The sequence below is a fragment of the Cyanistes caeruleus genome, chromosome 3 (assembly GCF_971803275.1).
Source record: "Cyanistes caeruleus chromosome 3, bCyaCae1.hap1.1, whole genome shotgun sequence".
Classification (NCBI taxonomy): domain Eukaryota; kingdom Metazoa; phylum Chordata; class Aves; order Passeriformes; family Paridae; genus Cyanistes; species Cyanistes caeruleus.
In genome coordinates, this window is record NC_141703.1 from 114,200,053 (window position 1) to 114,220,585 (window position 20,533).

General features: G+C 52.8%; 1 protein-coding gene across 11 annotated transcripts in view; it reads left to right on the forward strand.

Annotated features, from left to right (window-relative positions):
* The first annotated feature begins 4,329 nt into the window (after nt 1–4,329).
* Nucleotides 4,330–20,533, forward strand: part of SLCO2B1 (solute carrier organic anion transporter family member 2B1) — a 33,170-nt gene continuing 16,966 nt past the window's right edge. For 2 of the 11 annotated variants that reach the window (XM_086883652.1, XM_086883660.1), the window contains exons 1-5: nt 4,428–4,729; nt 14,046–14,135; nt 17,978–18,115; nt 18,208–18,370; nt 19,857–20,084. In XM_086883652.1, the coding sequence (XP_086739778.1) occupies nt 14,055–14,135; nt 17,978–18,115; nt 18,208–18,370; nt 19,857–20,084 (610 nt within the window). In that variant the 5' untranslated portion in view covers nt 4,428–4,729; nt 14,046–14,054. Of the gene's footprint in view, nt 4,734–13,719; nt 13,950–14,045; nt 14,136–17,576; nt 18,116–18,207; nt 18,371–19,856; nt 20,085–20,533 lie in introns of those variants that run through there. The other 9 variants (XM_086883656.1, XM_086883653.1, XM_086883659.1 and 6 more) reach the window with 7 other exon arrangements.

Sequence of the window (20,533 nt, forward strand, 5' to 3'; positions counted from 1 at the left end):
AAGTGCTTGGAAATTTCTCATAACTGTAAAGCAATAATCACCTTTGAGATAATGATTTTCTTTTTATTACACCAGTACCCTCTTGCTTTTAACATTTGCATTTTAATACCTCAAGAGCAAAGACTTTCTCACATGTTGTTCAAACAAAAAGCTGTTTTCCAGTCTAGCTTGTCATTTTTCAATCAAATTAATAACCCTCAAAGCACTTTTATTACTGAGGGTATTTGAAGAGTTTTGTAAAAAGCTAGCTGTATTTTCTGTAACATTATGGAAAACAAATATTTGCCACATAGATGTGAACTATCAAGTTTGGGGCTTTTAAAACAGATGGATAACAGATAAAGGATAAGTTCCTGCCAGCACTGTGTGTCGCTGAGTTCACAAGTATTTTATCCTTGTAAGCAGATAAATATCAGCTTGGAACTTCTTCATTCTTCTTTAAATACACTCAGTTAATCTGGCACAGCATTAGTGTGACAGATCCCACTGCAGCTCCTCAGCAAAATAATGAGACAATTCAACATCTCTGTTATAATAATTAAGCATTTATTTTATCCCCACTGACTCTTTGGAGGCAGCTCATGGCACCAGCTCAGAGCTGGAAGTGATGCTGTGTAAAAGGGGTAACAGCAAATCTTTCCTTCAGAATTTTAAAACCTCTTCTCCTTTAGACATAAGCAATGGAAGTTCCTTAAACTGATAGCACATTTAATATTAAAAAGTGTTTCAATGCCTTGAGGCTTTTAAAGACGTGGCGCTTTGTCCTTTTTATTTTTGCCCAATTTTTCTACAAATAATTTGAATTCACTTTCGCACTCGGTTTCTCGGGTGTTTTTAGGATCGCGGTGCTCCCCCGTAGGAGCAGCGAGGCAGCGATTCCCAGGCTCGTGCTGCCATCTGTGGTTCTGAAATGGAAAGGAATGGGCAGGGACACCTTCCACTAACCCAGGATGCTCCATCCAACCCGGCCTGGGACACTTCCACGGATGGAGCAGACACTTCCGCATAAAACAAATTTAAATTGTGATAAATCTCCACTAAAAAAAAAAAAAAAATTTAAAAAAAAAAAAATTCTCTTGTTAAGAAATTAATGGAAAAATCTTTTCTTGATGTGGAAATCCTGTGATTTCTCAATTCCTGTTTCCCAGAATCTGACACATGCTGGTTTTATTTTGATCCTTTGATGGTGGCTTGGGATTTTTCGTTAAACAGGGAGGACAAATTATTCACTTTGGTTCTGACTGAAATCCCAGAAGCAGATGACCCTTTCCTGTTGTCCTCTACAAATACAGACATTAAAGGCAGGATCCAAGCAGGGATTCAGAGGGCAACCCCAAAATACATAGAGGCAAGGCAGCTGATTACCACCAGCCACCGGTTTAAATCCCAGCTCTGCAAACGATTTCGGCAGAATTCCAAACATTTGTGTCCCAGCTTTTGGCTGGCCCTCTGTGAGACCTCAGCAGAGCTCAGGTGTGAAATCCCAGCCCTATAACCCAGCTGGCTTTTCCTAGCCTGTTATAAATGAAATTAGAATTTTGACAACTAGGTCCCTTGGGTTAATGGCAGTTTAATTAAAAATGAATACAATTTAGTAAATTGAATAGTAATTTGGTATAAAAGAATACAGCTTAGTAAAAGAATATAATTTAGCAAAAAATAACAATTTATATATATAATCTGCCAGTAATTAAGTATGATTAAAGCATGAGCAAAACCAACCGGGTTACAGGGGGGGCTTCTCACCCCACCTCATGTACAAAACAAAGCACTTCAAGCTAAACTTATGTACTCTATGCTTATACATATTCATTAATGTTTGCCATAAGTTTCCTCCTATTTCTGATTTTTCTGACTTTACATCACTTTACTTCACAGCGCATGCCTCACTTGTTGTTAGGGGGTCTTCAGTCTTCTTTTGGGGTCTTTTGGTAAAGGCTTCTCCTCTTCCTCATTGTCCTTTGGATAACCTTACAGGTTTGCGTGTGCATACTAAGCACTGTGTTATGTTACTCTACTAATTAGCCTTATATTTACTAATTTTTAGGCCCAATGCCTAAATTCGTTCTAATTTTGTCCATCTCAAAGTCGTTTTCATCTTGAGACATCACTTATCTTCTAAACTACATCCTGTACCTCAGTTTTAACATGTAACATCTGTAAAGGGATGCATCTGCCTTGTAACACTGATTCTTTTGGTTGCTTCTAATAACAACTTTAATAACAGTTACAATTTAGTTAGCACAAATCAATTCTATTTATTACACAGCCCCACATGCAGAAAAGGATCAGCCCCACAAGTGGCCACATGTCCCATTCCCATGTGGGACACTGAGCTGTTCCTTTCCAGTCCCAGCTGAAGTCTTGTGCCAAGGGCAGAGCTGGAATAAGCAGCAGAACCTGGGCACTTATGGGATTCCTAATGTGGCCTTTTCCAGGCTGGAAGCCTGGATTTCTTCATCTGTGCACACCTCTAACCTCAGACATGTGAGATTTTGCAATCTCTTTGTACAAATAAGTGCTGCTGTCCTTTCCTGCAAGCTGCACCCAAGCATTCCAAGGAATACTCCTTCCTTCACATCCTCCAAGGATCCAACCCCCTCACCCAACCGAGCACTTTGTGTGCCCACTCAGGCTTTAGTGCTTGCTTTTAATAGGAATTGTCCTTTTTGGGATGCACTCGGGGTCTGCACATCCCAAAATTTGGAGGCCATAGCCTGGCGTGACCCAAAAGCTGAAGGAGCAGAGGGCAATCTCTGGCCAGGAAGCTGCAGCAGCAGGCAGGACACAGCTCCGGAGGCAGCAGGACAAACACTGCCCTGCTCTGGACACTTTTCAGGATCCAGGATGGGCTGGGCTGAAGGATTTTACAGCTCACCCAGTTTCACCTCCACAGGGACACTTCCACCATCCCAGGTGGAATAGGATGCCCACCAAGCCCTGGCCAGCCTGTCTTTGGATGGATGAGCATCCTTTGGGGAGACCACGGGGATGTCCCAGAGCAGGGACATGGAGCAGCCCCCCTGGAGCAGCGGGACAAGGACGCTCGGGCCACCCCTGGCCGTGGGATGGAGCAGCAGCCGGAGGAGCTGAGGAAGAGTCAATAGATGGTGCTCTTCTTTCATGGAAAACCTCGGCGTGAGATTCCAGGAGTCCTGAGATCCCTGCCTCTCCATTCCTGGCTATCCCTTGGCTGCCCCTGCCGCTCTTCATGAGAGGATCCGGGCGGTTTGGGGTGCCTGGCTCATGCTGCCCCTGCAGCCGCACAGTTTCCTCCTCCCCTGGGTTATTGCCCTTCCCAAGGAGCTCTGCCCTCCCAGCCCCAAACCAAGCCCATCCCGGGGCTCCTGGGGGATGGTCTGTGCACAGCCCCGCGGGAAGGAAGGAGCCCTGCAGCTGTAAAATATTGATAACCTTTGTTTCATCTAACAGTGCCTTCTGGAGCAGACAAAGTGTCTCTTCTCAGCAGAGGCAGCTCTGCTCGGGAGCACAGATCGGGCTCACTTGGGTGCAGAGTGCTTTGGGACACGCTGATGTGGCTGTCTCCTGCTCAGCCAAATGTTTCTGTGCTGCCAGAGCTAATAAAGGAATTCTTTAATTATTGTATGATGCTCTGGTGCAGAGGGAAGCAGATGATCTTCCCTTCAGAAACATCAAGTCCCTCTGCCCAGCGTGTCCTGTGTGCTGTCCCATCCTCACAGCCCAACCAGAAATGCCAGGAGGGAAAAGTCGCTGTGCCTTCCTCTGCCTCTGCTGCACCACCACCCTGAGAGGGGAAACACCTCATTCAGGGTTGGGATATCCAGCAGCTTGTTGTGGCTTCTGGGATGGAAAGAGAGCAGGGAACCTACCCAGGGGCTCTGCCTCCATCCCTCATATTCCCCTTGGACAGGACGCTGCAGCAGCCTTGGTCTCCAAGATGCAACTTGATGAAATCCAAGCTGGCAAAGCTCACCTGTGTTTGTGCACCTGTGCTGGGAGAGCTGGGGGTGCTCACCTGGAGAGGAGAAGGCTCCAGGGAGAGCTCAGAGCCCCTTGCAGGGCCTGAAGGGGCTCCAGGAGAGCTGGAGAGGGACTGGGGACAAGGCCTGGAGGGACAGGACACAGGGAATGGCTCCCAGTGCCAGAGGGCAGGGATGGATAAGGATGCCTGTTTGTTAACTTCTCCAGTTCTCCTCTGGAAAAACCTCAGTGCTCATAGCAAGAGAGTTCTGGGGAAACATTGAAAATGAATTGTCCGGGGTTAGATAAACAAAGTTTCCCTTTCCCAAATCTCATGATTGCACCACAGCTTCAAAACTTCCAGAAAAATAACCCTGCAGATAAAGCAAATTGAACAAGGAAACGAACACAAGGAAAGTGCCCTGGAGGAACGGGACCCTTGCAGGGAGGTGAGAGGGGACTGGAGCGGGGGGAAAGCCAAGCCCAGTTTGGACTGGGACTGGGTAAGCAGCACCCAGAGCCCTGGCTCAGCAAACCGCACAGCTCTCGGGGATTGCAGCTTCAGGAGACGGCAAACACAAAAATAAAAGAAATCCCGTAGAAAGGGATTGCAAAAGTCGCAAAGGCTTTTCGGAGTGCGGACGAAGCCCCACCTCCACATCCACATGCACACACACCCCGGAGCCGTCCCCACCTCCGGCCCGGCAGGAGCCCGAGCCAGCGCAGCCGGCACACGGAAACTTGGGCTCCCAGCGCCGGGGCTGAGGCTCGGGACAGCCCTGGAACCGTGAGTATGAGCATGGCAGCACCTGCCCGCTGCCGGGGGATGCTGGGGATCACTCCCGAAGGCTGAAGTTTCTCACGCTGCTTTGCCCCGGCTGGTTTTGCGAGACTCCTGGATCCGCTGGGGCTCGGGAGCAGCTTCAGAGGGGAAAAGCGAGGAGTGACTCCTGTTCTGAGCCAGCCTTCTGCACGTGTGCTTTGTCGCTTCCCCTCTGCTTGTGCTTATTTATTTGAGGGTCCTTTTTCTCCCCGGTGAGGCAGCTCCACTTGTTTCTCCCATTGCAGGGAATTTTCCCAGTTTTCCCAACACCCGAGACTGCCCCGGTGGGTTTGTCTTGTGGTTTCACTTCTGTAATGGCAATGGCTCTTTCCTGCCCCGGCTGCCACAGGGAGAGGTTTGGGAGAGCCTGGCCTAGCCAAACCTCACAACAGGGCGCTGCTTGGGAGGAGAGCTGATCCATACAGCCCTGGAGTCATGGAAAGCTCTGGGGTCAGGGCTGAGCTGCTCTCTGCCTGCTCCTGCTGAGCTTTTCCCTGGCTGCAGGATCTGGGAGCAGCAGGCTGCTTGCTTCCTGCTGCGTCCTGCAAATGGGGGAGCTGCTGTGTCCCTGCAAGCCTTTGGGGTGCCCCTGTCCCGGGGGAGACAGCCGTGGGAACAGCCTGTCCTCCCTGGAACACGGACCTTTAAGTTTGGGGTGACATCGGCCACGCTTGCTGATTCTGTCAGGTGGCAGCTGTGGTGTCCCTGGGCATGGGGACCCCGGGAGTGCTCTGCAGGGATGGGGTGGGAACACGTCCCATCCTGTGTGGGGGCCGCTGCAGCCCTCTGGTTCCACCCCCTCTGGAGATGGGTGCCCAAGGGCAAGGCTAACCCTGGGTGGGCAGCTCCTGTGGCAGGAGGGAAGGGCACTCACTGCGTGTCCCAAAAAATGGTGGCTGCCCCTGGATCCCTGGAAATGTTCCAGGCCGGGTTGGACACTGGGGCAGTGGGAGGTGTCCCTGCCATGGTGGGGGTGGGAATGGATGGGCTCTGAGGTCCCTGTGACCCAAACCCTGCTGTGAGTGTTGAGCTGTGCAGCCTGAGTGAGGTTCTCCCCCACCCTGGAAGCACAGATACATCCAGAGCTGCTCCCTGCTTCAGGCAATTCCCTCAGAAAGCTTCTGAGGGGCTCCTTGGGAGCTCCTCCTGGCCCCAAGGTGGCTGTGAGAGCCTGTCAGCCTCCTGTCTTGCTATTACTATTGTTATGCTGTTTTACAACACACCCTCCTTTCTCTCCATGTTCCCTCCTGCTTTTCCAGTTTCCCCGTGTTTTCCAGCCATCCTGCTGGGCACAGGTGGTATTTCCAGCCTCTGCAGTGCCTTGTCCTGGCTCACCCAAACCCTGCAGGGCTTCTTGGCCTCCTCCCCTCCCTGCAGTAGCCCGGGGCTCTCTGTGACCTGGGCTGGTCACAGTTAGATCCCAGCTCCCGTTCCTCTGTGGTTCCTGGCTCCCAGTCTGCTCCCAGTGGGTCACTGGGGCTCCCAGTCTGCTCCCAGTGGGTCACTGGGGCTCCCAGTCTGCTCCCAGTGGGTCACTGGGGCTCCCAGTCTGCTCCCAGTGGGTCACTGGGGGTGCTGGTCTGCACTGTGCTCTCTCCTGGACCTGTGTCATGTGCCCTGCCTGCAGGTGGATTAAATATTGAGTGTCTTGAGTCATGATGTGGCCAAATGTGGATTTGAGGGATGGCTTGGGAGCTTCATTTCCCACCTCAGCACCTGTCATTGGCCCCACTGGCTTTGGAAAAGGTGATGTTCTAAGGAAATGGAGGCAGTGTGGGAGGCAGAACAGGCAGTGAGGGGAATTCCAGGCATGATTTGAGCACCACAAGGCTCTGAGGTGTCATCTAGGGAAAACTGAGAGCGAGGACATGGCTGGAGAAGCCCTGGATCAAGGCCACACTCGGGGCTGCAGGAAAGGGCTTGTTGCTGTCAGCAGCTTGGCTGGGGACAGTTGTGGCTCCAGCTGCAGGTCCAGGCACTTCCAGCAGACAATCTCCATTTTCCCTGGATGATCTTGGTGCCCTAAGCGTACAGGTGACAGTGCACTCTGCTAATGTGAAATAATGGAAGAAGGACATTGAGTAGTTCCCCCTGCTGCCCAAAATACCGGTGTTTCCTCCTTTTCCTGTGCCAGCTCCAACCCCCACCAGCTGCTCCGGGCTGAGGCTTCACTCCAGCACTTGGCTCATTGTCCATCTTCACCCAGAAATGTCACCAGGTCTCTCCCACCCACAGTGTTTCCTCTGCTGTTCACAGCCAGCTCCTCTCTTGCTGGCTAAGGAATTTTCTCACTTCCCTAAGCTCTACTCAGTTCCCTTTCCTGGCAGCAGCATTTTCCTGCTCCTGCTCTTCCATCCATCCCTTTTGCTTGCAGGTGGCCAGTGTCATTCCCAGCTCCTGGTGAAGCAAATTTTACTGGCCACCTCCAAAATTCAGGGATGTTGATCCCTGGGTGAGTGTGGAGAGAGTAAAGGGCTGCCCTTGAATGTCCCTTAGAAATAAATGTTCATGATTGGGGTGTAGCTGCTCCTCATGGAATAGTCAGCATGAGGAGCAGGTCAGTAGTACTGGGCAGAGAACCATGAGTGCAGATGGAGAATCTGAGTTTGTTTGGACTTTTTTTTTCAGATGTTATAGATAATAAATAATAAATAGATGTCATAGATAATAAATAAGCTCTGGTTTGCTCCAGGAGGGCTCAGCTCCAGGGAACTGCTGGGGTTTCCACTCAGGATGTGTGTTCAAGGCATGGGGCTGTTGCAGGGGCTCTTGCTCCTTGTTTTGCAACAGCTTCCCCTTCAAAAATTCATTTTGCTCACCAGAGGTGTCTGTGTCCCTGGAGCCACTCTGGCTCTGTCCATTTCCTCCAGCTGCTCCTTGCACTGCAAACTCTCACAGATTTCAGGAGGACTCAGCACAAAATGTGGTTTTTCTCAGTCTTCATTCCTGTCCAGGCAGCAGTGAAGTAAAGAGGGAAAAAAACATCAGGAAGGTATTTATGGTGTATGAAACCCCAAGTGGGGGAAGCTGTGGTTTGGGGTCACTTCTCTTGTCAGGTGTTTGTCCGCAGAGCCAAGCACTGCCTGCAGCCTGTGGAAAGGCAGCTTCCTGCTGGAATCAGGCTCTTCATCCTTCATTCAGCACTTAACTCCTATCCAGGGGTTGGAGCTGCTTGAAGCAGGAAGAGTTTCCCTGCCAAACACAGAGGAGGTGGTGCTAAAATAGAAAATCCCCTCTGAGGAAGGAGACATCTGTCCATCCCAGGGAAGGGGGCTGGGCATTCAGCACCTGGCTCCATCCAGAAGACACCAGCGACTTTTTTACTCAAAATGCCACATAAAATGTTGGAGGGAAGGAGTGAAACTGGCAAAGGGTTTGGCAAATCTCACAAACCCTTGAGCCACAGCACAAACCTGCAGGTGACGGGGGAGGAACGAGAGCAGGGGCAGTTTAATGATGCTGCTGGTGCACGGAGGAGGATGCACCCCCCGAGAGCCTGGGAAGCAGCAGGAACAGAGGGTGGGGAGAGGGTCTCAGCGTGGCTGCAGACCCCGACAGCTCCACGGCCCTGGGCAGCCTTTGAAAGCAAAGCCAAATGAGTCATTCCTGGAATTACACAATTCCAACCTCAATGCTTATGTAACTCCAGAGCCATCTCCCTCAGCCACAGGCTCTGGGACTCCCTCCCTCCCCAGTCAGAGCCAGAGCTGCTCCAGGGCACTTCCCCCTCAGAAGGAAAAGTCACCCCTGGTGCAATGGGCACTGCGTCCCTGCAGGGATGGATGGATGGATGGATGGATGGATGGATGGATGGATGGATGATGGATGGATGGATGGATGGATGGATGGATGGATGGATGATGGATAGATGGATGGATGGATGGATGATGGATGGATGGATGGATGGATGGATGGATGATGGATGATGGATGGATGGATGGATGGATGGATGGATGGATGGATGGATGATGGATGGATGATGGATGGATGATGGATGGATGATGGGTGGATGGATGATGGATGGATGGATGGATGGATGGATGGATGGATGGATGGATGGATGGATGATGGATGGAGGATGGATGGATGGATGATGGATGGATGGATGGATGGATGGATGGATGATGGATGGATGGATGGATGGATGGGTGGATGGATGGATGGATGATGGATGGATGGATGGATGGATGATGGATGGATGGATGGATGGATGGATGGATGATGGATGGATGGATGGATGGATGATGGATGGGTGGATGGATGATGGATGGATGATGGATGGATGGGTGGATGGATGATGGATGGATGGATGGATGGATGGATGGATGATGGATGGATGGATGGATGGATGGATGATGGATGGATGGATGGATGGATGATGGATGGATGGATGGATGGATGATGGATGGATGGATGGATGGATGGATGACGGATGGATGGATGGATGGGGCTGCTGGTGGGTGAGAGGCTGGGCATGAACCAGCCCAGAAACTCTCAACCCTGGGCTGGTCCATGGGCAGCAGGAGAGGGGGATTGTGCCCCTCTGCCCCTGAGCTGGGGTGTGACCCCACCTGCAGAGCTGCCCCAGCCCTGGGGCCAGCAGCACAAGGAGCTGGAGCTGCTGCAGAGAGTCCAGAGGAGGCCCCGGAGCTGCTTCAGGGCTGGAGCCCCTCTGCTCTGGAGCCAGGCTGGGAGAGCTGGGGGTGCTCACCTGGAGAGGAGAAGGCTCCAGGGAGAGCTCAGAGCCCCTTGCAGGGCCTGAAGGGGCTCCAGGAGAGCTGGAGAGGGACTGGGGACACAAGGAATGGCTTCCCACTGCCAGAGGACAGGGTTAGGATATTGGGAAGGAATTCCTCACCTGGTGAGGGTGGGCAGGCCCTGGTACAGGTGCCCAGAGAGGCTGTGGTTGCCCAATCCACAGGGAGTGATCGGAGAGTTCCCATCTCTAGTTTGGAACTGCCAGGTGAGCTCCAGCTCCTTCCCTACATCCTGCAGTGCTGGGGCAGTTGAGGATCCTTCCAGGAAGGGCTCCAGCCCTGGCAGGGGGTGCCAGGGAGGGGCAGGGGAGCTCTGGGAGTCCTCAGCACACACTTGGGGAGCATCATCCTCACCAGGGCAGGACTGGAGTCTCTCTCTCATTCGCTGTGTTTGCACGTCATGTCTTTCAACACTAGTTTTCCTTTTTCCTCTAATTTTTATCCTCCAGTAATATTTTCCTATTCTAACTTCTTGTAAGATTTCTGAGACGTGTCATCTGTGGCCGATTTCCCATTACACAGAGTCACTGAGCTGGGCCGATCTCATTTTCACTTTCTTTTTGCCACGTGGTGCAAGATAGAAACAGCTCTTGGGCACATCTCTGCATTCCTTCCTATTCCCTCTGTGTTTTTCCAGGGAGGGCATGATGTGTATCCACTGCCTTTTCCTCCTCTTGCGTTATAAAACATCTTTGCACCCCCATTTTCCCAGCCATCTTCCCCGTTACCCCAGGCTCACTCATAAATACACATCCTGACACCATTCCAGCCTGGCTGCCAGTGAAGACAGATTACGGAATATTTGCTGGCATTTCGAGTCCCCTGCTGGGATTTAATTTGCTGTGTTACATTGGCTGTTATTTACTCATGCTCTGCTGAGCCCAGCCTGTGCCTCTCCTTGCTCAGCTAAGGGGAGCAGCTGTTAATAAAGGTGTTGGATGGAGGCACGGCCTGGGGAAGGGGACAGGGTGCCCTGGCACCCAGCCCAGACCCCTGCTGTCACAGCCAGGACCGTGGTGCGGGTCTCAGACAGGGTTTGGGGCATTTCTGCTGCCCTGGTGTCAAAAACAAGGCAGCCTGGGGACAAGTGTAGCATCTTAATCAGTGCTGCAAATGGGTTGTGAGATTATTTCAGATACAGGCAGTGACAGGAGCGGGAATGGCTTCCCTCTGCCAGAGGGCAGGGATGGGTGGGATATTAGGCAGGAGTTCCTGGCTGGGAGGGTGTGGAGGCCCTGGCACAGGGTGCCCAGAGAAGCTGTGGCTGCCCCTGGATCCCTGGAAGTGTCCAAGGCCAGGCTGGATGGCAGCTTGGAGCAGCCTGGGACAGTGGAAGGTGTCCCTGCCCATGGCAAGGGTGGCACTGGGTGAGTTTTAAGGTCCCTGCATCCCGAAGCAGCCTGGGAATTCTCTGCACTGACCGGGGTTATTCCTCAGCCTGCAGCCCCATGCTGTCATTGTTCCCTGGGAGCAAGGAGGAGCTGTCAGGCAGGCCAGGCTGGGATTCCTGGCAGAATTTTAGCAGTGTCAGCTGGGCTGAGACTGAGCTCAGCTCCCCATGCCCACTGCTGCCAGGGTTTGCCATGCCAGCCCTTTCTGGGGGATGCAGCAACCCAGGATGGAAGTGGGAAGAAATCTGGGCTTTGAGGACAAATCCTGCAGCTGTAGCTGAAGCAATAACAGCAACTGATGGATCTGCAGCACTCTGAACAGCCATCCATCCATCCATCCATCCATCCATCCATCCATCCATCATCCATCCATCATCCATCATCCATCCATCATCCATCATCCATCCATCCATCCATCATCCATCCATCATCCATCATCCATCCATCCATCCATCATCCATCCATCCATCCATCCATCCATCATCCATCCATCATCCATCCATCCATCCATCCATCCATCCATCATCCATCCATCCATCCATCATCCATCCATCATCCATCCATCATCCATCCATCATCCATCCATCCATCCATCCATCCATCATCCATCCATCCATCCATCCATCATCCATCCATCCATCCATCCATCCATCCATCCATCATCCATCCATCCATCCATCCATCCATCATCCATCCATCCATCCATCCATCCATCCATCATCCATCCATCCATCCATCCATCCATCCATCCATCCATCCCTTTCCCTGGAGCAGAACCGGTGGCTGTGTGGTAGCTGCAGCTTGGGGTCCCCTGCAGTGAGCACATCAGAGGTGACCCCTGGGGAAGCCTGGCTGCCTGTGCACCTCCCTGGCTCCCAAATGCACCTGGTGAGCATGGAAAGCCTCTCCTGGCTTTTTGGGAGCAGCAGTTTCCCTGGAGGGTTCACCTGCAGGCACACAAACACCGATGTTGTTCTTCCTGCCCTGTGCTTCCACGGGCTCTGTGCCAGGGTCAGTGACAGTGAGTGCCGCCCCAGCCCAGCCTCTCAGCACAGGTGTCTCCCTAACAAAGGGATTTCACACCCCTGTGAGCTGGGGAGAGGTTAAAGGCATCGAGCAGCGTTTTTGGCACCAGGAATTCCTTCTTTCCGTCCGGAGCTGTCCAGGATGGAAAACCCGGCTGGTGCCCAGCCAGTGCCGCTCCCAGAGAATCCTACTGACCTTAACTTGCTGCTGTCATCATGCTTTGCTTTTTGGTTTTTTGTTAGTTTTTTTTTTTTTTAATCAATGAAGTCTTATCTGCCTTTTTATTTGAAGTGCTCCTTGTCCTTTCTGCTGGATCAAAGCACTTTTCTGTTTCGTTTTTGTTCCTTTGGGTGGGTTGGATCTGCGGGCAGTGGGTTTATCCTCAGTTTGATGTGCTGGCAAACCCTGCGGTGTTCCAGATCTCTGCTGAGCATTGCCCCGAGGCTCAGCCACCCTCCCTCTTCCACTCCTTTGAAGGAGAGCATGGAAAGGATGGCCAGGGAGACCAGAGTTCTGCTGCACATCCCTGGGTTTGTGCTTGCAGCTCCACTGAGGGACAAAGACATTAACACAGGTCACCAGGCCATCGAGCCTGCTGGCTTCCTGCTCCCTGAGCATTCCCATCCCTGGAGATCCAGGCTCAGGCTCCTTTGGGTTTCTGGCATTCCAGCCTTTTAGTTCCCCCGTGGCCCCTGGGCTGTCAATAATTCATCAGGGCTCTATGAGCTGCAGCCAGGCCGGTGCCTCTGCCCCAGCACTGCTGAACCCTCCAGGGGCCAGGGGACTTCTTCCTGCCTGCTTTCATTTACCATCAAATTCGCTTTATTGATCCCATCCTGGATTTGTTGTGGCGATATCTCCTGGAATGGGGCTGAGGGCAGCAATTGCTTTTTGCAGAGGCTGCTGTGGTGCTCGTAACTCGTGCGGGTCCCCTCTGGAATTCTCCTCTCCTGTGCACCGAGCTGAAGGGTTTATAGACACCACAGTCAGGGCAGCGTCCTCCTGCTAGAAGTTACATCAACCCCTGCATTTGTTAATTGGTTTGAGGCTGCGGGTCCTCGCTCCTTTGCTTCTCATCATGGGGGAAATAGAATTACACAAAATAGTAATGGGAAGCCTTTCACCCCATTTGCTGCGGAGATGAAAACATCTATTAGAATGTGCTGAACATCAAGTTAAAGCCTAATGGGTTTAACGTGCCTCCAAACAATGCAGCTTCCTGAGCAGGAAGCCTGGCTACTAAAACCCAACAAAGACATCACCGGTCCCTGGAGAGGACCCAGAGAGAAGGGAAGGAGATCTGTGGGCAGGGATGGGCGGTGCTGGCTTCCCAGGGACTGAAATTCCTTTGCCTGGTTGCATTTAGGTGGTGGCTGAGGGTCCCGAAGTGACAGTGCGGGGATTCTTCCAGGGAAGATGGAAGAACACCGTGGTTGAAAATGGGATGCCCAGGGAAGCAGGGCTTTAATCCATCAGAGCCCTGGAGCACAGGGAGGGACAGGGAAGGGCTTGCTGGGTCCCCCTGAGCCTGGAGGGAATCCTCCCAGAGGGGTACAGAGGCTGGGTCCAGGGTGGGGCAGGGACAGGACTTTGCACTGGGTCTGCTCAAACTTCATGGGGTTCTGCAGCCTGCTGAGATCCCTCTGGAAACCCACTTGTGAGAATTGTGGGAATTGAGAGCCCTCAATTCCCATTTCTCCAGGCAGCTGAGGTACCTCTGGATGGCAGCACAGCCATCAGCTTTGTCAGCTGCTCTCTCCCAGCCTTGTGCCTGCTGCCAGCAGGCTGAGGGTGCCCTGTGCCCGACACATTGATAAGGACGTCACACCAACCCCAGCAATGATTCACAATATTGTCCTTGGCTCTGCTGAGCAGAGTTTCACCTCCCAGGCCTCTGCTGTTTAACATTTTGCAGGCTGCTTTGCTGCTTTGCTGCTTTGCAGAGTGAAAGTGCTCCTAGCAAAGGAAACCCAGGAATAATTGGGTTGGGATAGCGCGTGCCTGCTGTGGGTGTGTTTGCAGAGCAAGGCAGGATTTTGCCTGCTGAGCACGGGGGAATTCAGGCACAGCAACGGAGAATTGTGCTGAATGATTTATCTTTGACAGGCTGACAGAATGACAAGTGTGGTTCCAAGGAGCAGCCACCCGGACGTGGCCCGGAAAACACTCTGCAGGAGCCCCTTTCTCAGTGTCAAGGTAATACCTCCTGCTTCCTCCAGTACCCCCGCGGATCACTGGCCTGGGAAAGAGCAGTTCAGCTCCCTGCAGAAGGCACTCAGAGCATTTCTGGGTCCTGGAAAATGCTCCCTATGTTTTCCATAGCAAAAGTGCCTTGGGTGTGGACTTGTCTCCATTCCACAGGCAGTGGTGGGGTGGTGATGTTTCAATGCAGGTTTAACTCCAGCTCCTGCAGGATTTAATTCCAGAGACTCACAGGATGGGATTGGTTGGAGGGACCTTAAAGATCACCCAGAGCCACCCCCTGCCATGGGCAGGGACACTTCCCACTGTCCCAGGTGGCTCCAAGCCCCATCCAGCCTGGCCTTGGTCACTCCCAGGGATCCAGGGCTTGTCTGGGCACCCTGTGCCAGGGCCTGCCCACCTTCCCAGGCAGGAACTCCTTCCCAAGAACCCACCTATCCCTGGCTTTGTCAGTGTGAAGCCTTTCTTCTAAGTCTTGGGTCCTCCTGCATTGGGTGCAATCCCAGGCCCTCCAGGTGAGTGTTTGAGGAGCTCTGCAGAAGCACAGGCTGCCCCTGGAATGGCTCCCTCTGTCTTGCAACACCTGCTTCATTCCCTTCTGGCTCAATAATTCCTTTTTATCAGTAGTGGCAGCCTTAACATCAGTTTATTACTACAGTCAGTGTAGTTGGAAGCCAATTACCTGGCTCCTTAGAGAATCCAGAGAGCAGTCTGAACATTTCAAGATTTTTCTGTCACTTTTGTGGGGAAGATTTGGGGTTTTGAGGGTTTTTCTACAAATGCTGGTGCATTTAATCACCCTCATCCCATGTGACAGAAGGAAAGTTGAGTCACTGAGGCAAAGGCTACCAGAGCACAGAGGCTGGAGACACAGAGCTATGTCCTGAGCTTCTTCCCCAATCCTTTTTTCAGCCCACTCAGCTGGTTTTCATCTGGTGGGTTTTGTTTGTTTTTTCTTTACTTGCCAGCAAGGTTATCTTTTACAAATATGACCCCGCTGATTTTTGCTTGAGGAGATTTTGAAGAGGTTCAAAGATTAAACCATTGAGGGGCAAAGCCAGCTCAGGCCTGTGAGCAGAATTAAGCTGTGTTTTGCTGTATCTGTCAAGGTAGATCCTAAAATCCCAGACTGGTTTGGGTTGGGGGTGAACCTTAAAGACCCTCTTGTTGCAACCCCTGCCATGGACAGATGTGGAGGAAGCTCCTGTCAAGAACACAATTATCCTCAGCACAGGATGTTTTCTTCTCATCTCTTGGGTTGTTTTTTTTTTTCAAGAAGTTAGGCCACCCTGTCCGGTTTCTAAATGACTTCCTCAGAAAACAAAACTTCCAGCCCAGGGTTTGAATGGTTCTTGCAGAGACACAGAACCATTGCACAATGTGGTTGGATGTGTTTGAAGTGGCTGAAGGACCAAAAATCACAGCACTGCAGTTTTTATATATATTTATATCTCCAGTGAGCATATCACAAAAACCACGTACCACGTGTCAAAATGCAACTCGGGGACATAACAAAAAGCTGCCCTGCTTTGCTTCAAGGAGCATTATGATTTAAATGGGATAATGGGAAGGAATTCCTCCCTGTCAGGGTGGTGAGGACTGGATCCCTGGCAGTGTCCAAGGCCAGGCTGGACACTGGGGCTGGGGGCAGCCTGGGGCAGTGGGAGGTGTCCCTGCCATGGCAGGGGTGGCACTGGATGGTCTCTGAGGTCCTTCCAACAACAGGCCCAGCCAAACTGGTCCCAGGTGTTTCCTCCCAGACCCACTTGTCACAAGGCCAGCCCAGTATGCCTTTGTCATATGCTGAGGCACAAAACTCACTCTTAAATTAGCATCCAGAGTCTCCCAAACACGTGGAAGGAGCGTGCTGGGGACTTCCTGGGCAGGAAGGACAGAGCCTCAGAGCTGGGCTCTCAGAGCCTTCATGGGGAGAGTTTGCTGCCCAGCTGCACAATCCACACTACAAATACAGGCAGCCTTTGTGAGAGGGCTTTTTCCAGACCACCAGGAGAGGAAATACTGGTGTTTAATTCCCAGGTCTGTGATTTACTTGGCTGTGTGGGAAGTAGGGTGTTTCTCTGTTCTCTGGCACATCTGGGGTGGGAGCAGCAATACCTCTCCAATGTTTGGATTCTCTGAGTTGATTTGATTCCACGAATGGAGAGGGAAGACTTTACAAGAGGGCTCAGTCCTTAGAGGGAAAGGTGCTAGACTGCTGAGCTCGGGCCTCCACCCAGGAGCACCCAGCCCTGGGGCTGCTCCTGGTGCCTGTGGTCTGTCCTGCTGTCAGGGAAAAGGTCTTGGGAGAAGCCTGGGGTCTGCTCTTTCTTCTCCTCACAAAAAATCGATGGCTGAGAGCAAAGAGCCCCTGGAGGCAGAACTGGGGCCCTTGCCCAAGGACCATCTGCAGGGCCATGTCTCCTTTCTGTGCTGCACTCTGCCCAGACAGGGAGGAATAAAATGCAGCATTCCCAGCCTGTTTTGAGCTGAAGAGGATGTGGGGCAGTGCTGGGCAGCTGCTGAGCTGCTATAAACCCATGAAGGTCCTGGATCTGGATACTCAGGGGGCCGTGTGCTGTGGATGCCTGGAATAAACAGATCTGGTTCCAGCCTTTCCATCTGAACTGATGTGTTCAGGAAGCACAGCCTGGACACAGCCAGCGACTCGCAGGAACGGAGGAGTTTCAGCAAAGCTGACTCTGGGGACGCTGTCCTTTGGCTGGGTGACATTTTCCCAGTCCAGACACGTTGCACCCATCAGTGGTGATGTGAGGCTGGATCGGGGACGGTGCTGGGTGGTGTCCTGGTGTGCACCATCCCAGCCCCACAGTTCTCAGGGACTCGAGGGCTTTGAGCTCCCCCCTCATCCCTTTTTGTGCTGTGGATGCTGCCCTGGCTTACAGAGCAGGCCAGTTTGGCAGTGACCTCACTTCAGGCCTGGATCAGAACGAGACAAAGCAGAAATCCAGGCCAGGCTGAGCAGTTTCTCAATGGTGGGAACTGCTGCAAAACACATGGAGCAGGAGCAGTGCCCCGAGGGTTTGGGCATCAGCCAAGGCTGGGGGCAGCAGCTCTGGAAGGACCCAGGGCCATCCAGCCTGTCCTGCAGGGAGCTGGGTGGGCCGTGTCCTGAAGCTGTGTGACTTTGGGCTGGTTGTCTGAACTCCTCTGGGGGCTGGAGGGATTCCTGGAAGAGCCACAGGGCAGCAGGAAGGAGATGGTTCAGATGGAGGAAGGAGGATGGAGATGAGGACAGATTATTTTCTGGGAGATGGTGGACTTTGGCAAGATCTGGAAGAGAACCATCATATTTTGCAAAGGAGATGTGGTTTACACCTAGGGCTTTGTGAGAAGGAAAGGAAAGCAGTCTGAATTCTTTTCCCTGACCTTCTGCTGACTTTCTCTAAAGGAGTTGTTTGTTGCTGTGTTTGTCAGGGCTCATTCCTGTCCCAGAAGAGCTCCCAGCACTGGGGATGGCTGCCTGCCTCTGGCTGAATGGGAGCAGGAATGTTGTGCAACCTCCCTTCTACTGCTGCGTCCCAGGGACACGGCCAACACAAACAGCCATCATCCCAGCTGAAGGCATGTGTTTGTCCAAAGCCACTTCTCAGCTGAAGAAATTACAGCCTCCTTGCAGATAGTGGCCCTGTTGTTACTTTTGGCAGAGGCCAGTTTTGTGGCTCTGACCTCATTTCAGGAGATGTCACCGGTGGCAGAGCAGGGCTGGTGTTTCCGAGGTTTATGTTGGATAAAGGTGCTTTTCTGCAGGGGGTGCAGAGTTCATTGTGCTGCAGCTCTCGGTGACCCTGCCGGGGGCTCTCTTTCTGTGTTGGCAGTTCTTTGTGTTCTGCCACGGGCTGCTGCAGCTCTCCCAGCTCCTGGTCTCCGGCTACCTGAAGAGCTCCATCTCTACCATCGAGAGACGCTACGGCCTCTCCAGCCAGACCTCGGGGCTGCTGGCTTCCTTCAACGAGGTGACCGCCAGCAGCCCCCCAGTCCCTGCGGGGCACTGTCCCCGTGCTCCCCCTGTCCCCTCGGGAGCTACTCCCGCTCTCTGTCCCTGCAGGTCGGCAACACCCTGCTTATCGTCTTCGTCAGCTACCTGGGCAGCCGCGTGCACCGGCCGCGCCTCATCGGCTGCGGGGCCATCCTCGTCTCCCTGGCTGGCTTCCTCATGGCCCTGCCCCACTTCCTCACCGGGCCCTACGAGTACGACCAGTCCGTGGCCAGTAAGTGCTCCAGACACTTGTTCCGGGCCTTTTGGGACGGGAGAAGGAAATAATGGAATGGCAGAATGGTTTGGGCTGAAAAGGAGCTTAAAGATCATCTTGTTCCACCTCTGCCGTGGGCAGGGACACCTTCCACCGTCCCAGGCTGCTCCAGCCTGGCCTTGGACACTTCCAGGCGTCCAGGGGCAGCCACAGGTGCTCTGGGCAGCCTGTGCTCCTCCCCACACTCACAGGGAACAATTCCTTCCCAATATCCCACCTATCCCTGCCCCCTAGCAGTGGGAAGCTGTTGTGAAACGGCTTTTCCTCCAGGCACTGGGAGCTGCAAGCTGTTGGCCTCTCCTCAAGAAGTTTCATTTTTCTGAGAATGAAATCTTCCCAACCCTGAGAGGCAGCAGCTACTGGTGAAAAGCAGAGCCAGGGGACGTGGGAACCATGGAACCACGGGAAAGGGCAGGAAAACACTCAAAATACAGGCAGTGGCTCTGATTCCCCTTGTTTGCTTCACATCCAGCCTCACCTGCCTTCCCTGGTCTAGCTGGGCTCTCTGTGAGGTTTTAGACCCCACCAGCCTCCCTTGAGAAACACACAGATCTAAATCACTGATGGAGGGAACAGGGCAGGGTGGGCTTGGGATCTTCTCCCTGAAGGAAAATGAAGGGATGAGAAAAGAAAGAAAGGGGAAAACCAGTTATTTGCCACCGTTCCAATTCCTGCCATGAAGCTCCAGCAAACCTTCTAGAAGCCTCCACCGAACAGCTTTTGTTTGGCTCACCAGAGGGAGTGCAGCTGGTTCAGGCAACTGCAGGCACCACAGGAAGGCTGAATAGGTGAATAATTGCTGACTGCAAAGCGGGGCCAGCTGCAAACCCCGGCTTGGGAACCATGAGTTGGTGTTTCAGCAGGGCTGCTGCAGCTGGCCCCATGCCCATTCCTCGGGATTTGGGGCATAACCATGGAAATCCTGCTGCAAGCACCACCACCCCCATTCCCCTGGTTCTAAGGAAGGTGAGGGTGAGAATCAGCCCTTTCATGTAGGCAGCTTTTCTGAGGAAAACAAATTCTCATTTCCTGGGTAGCTGCCCACAAGATCTGCGGGTTTGCTCATTTACCTATATTGGAAGGTCTGTCAAAGGTCTGGCAGTGACCTCAGCTCCACTTCCTTGACGGAGGAAAAGCCTTGAAGGTTTTCCATGGCAGGTGAAGCCATCTCTGTGAACATCAGTGCAGTGATCTTTGCACCTTCTTTGTGTTTTCCTTTGCCTGCCATGTACGGATAAGATAAGCACCTGGAGCAAATCCAGAGCAGGTCACAGAGCTGCTCCAGGGCTGGAGCCCCTCTGCTCTGGAGCCAGGCTGGGAGAGCTGGGGGTGCTCACCTGGAGAGGAGAAGGCTCCAGGGAGAGCTCAGAGCCCCTTGCAGGGCCTAAAGAAAGAAGTTTTTTCTTCAGACCGAGCTCCCCAGACCTGTCCCTTGTCACAACAGGCACCTTCAGCAACACCACCGACCTGTGCCAGCCTGGGGCCCCACGGGCCTGGGCCAACCTCAGTGATGCCAGCTGCACCCCCCACGCCTCCAGGGAGAACCACGAAGTTCTTCTGGTCATGTTTGTGGCCCAGGCACTGCTGGGCATCGGCGGAGTGCCCATCCAGCCCTTCGGCATCTCCTACATCGATGACTTCGCCAGCGAGAGGAACTCCCCCCTCTACCTGGGTGAGGCTGGGCTCCTTGGGAGGGGAGAAGCCAGGCTGGAGGTGACAGCAAGGCCAGACTGGACTAATTTGCATTAATGAGAGCTGGGTTTGTTATAGCCCTTCTGCTCTGCCTGGAGCCAGGAAAATTTCTGCAAAAAGAGTTTCTCTGCTTCAGGCTTGGGTAGACGGCAGGAGAGCTGGGAAACACCACTTGGGGCAGGTGTTGGGGGTTCTGACCTGAGAGTGGCATCCTGAAGATGGAGTTAATTAATACATCTTCCTCAAAAAAAGTGGAGAAGGGGCAGCAGCACTCTGTTTAGGTGTTAGCAAAGTGATACAAACCAAAGAGAGAAGTTTCAGCCACCTGGGAGATGGGAGCACAGGGGATGCTGGAGAACAGCTTGGGCACAGGCCCAAAAGGGGTGTCCCAGTGTGGTGGGATGGACAAGGTGATCCTTGCAGGTCTTC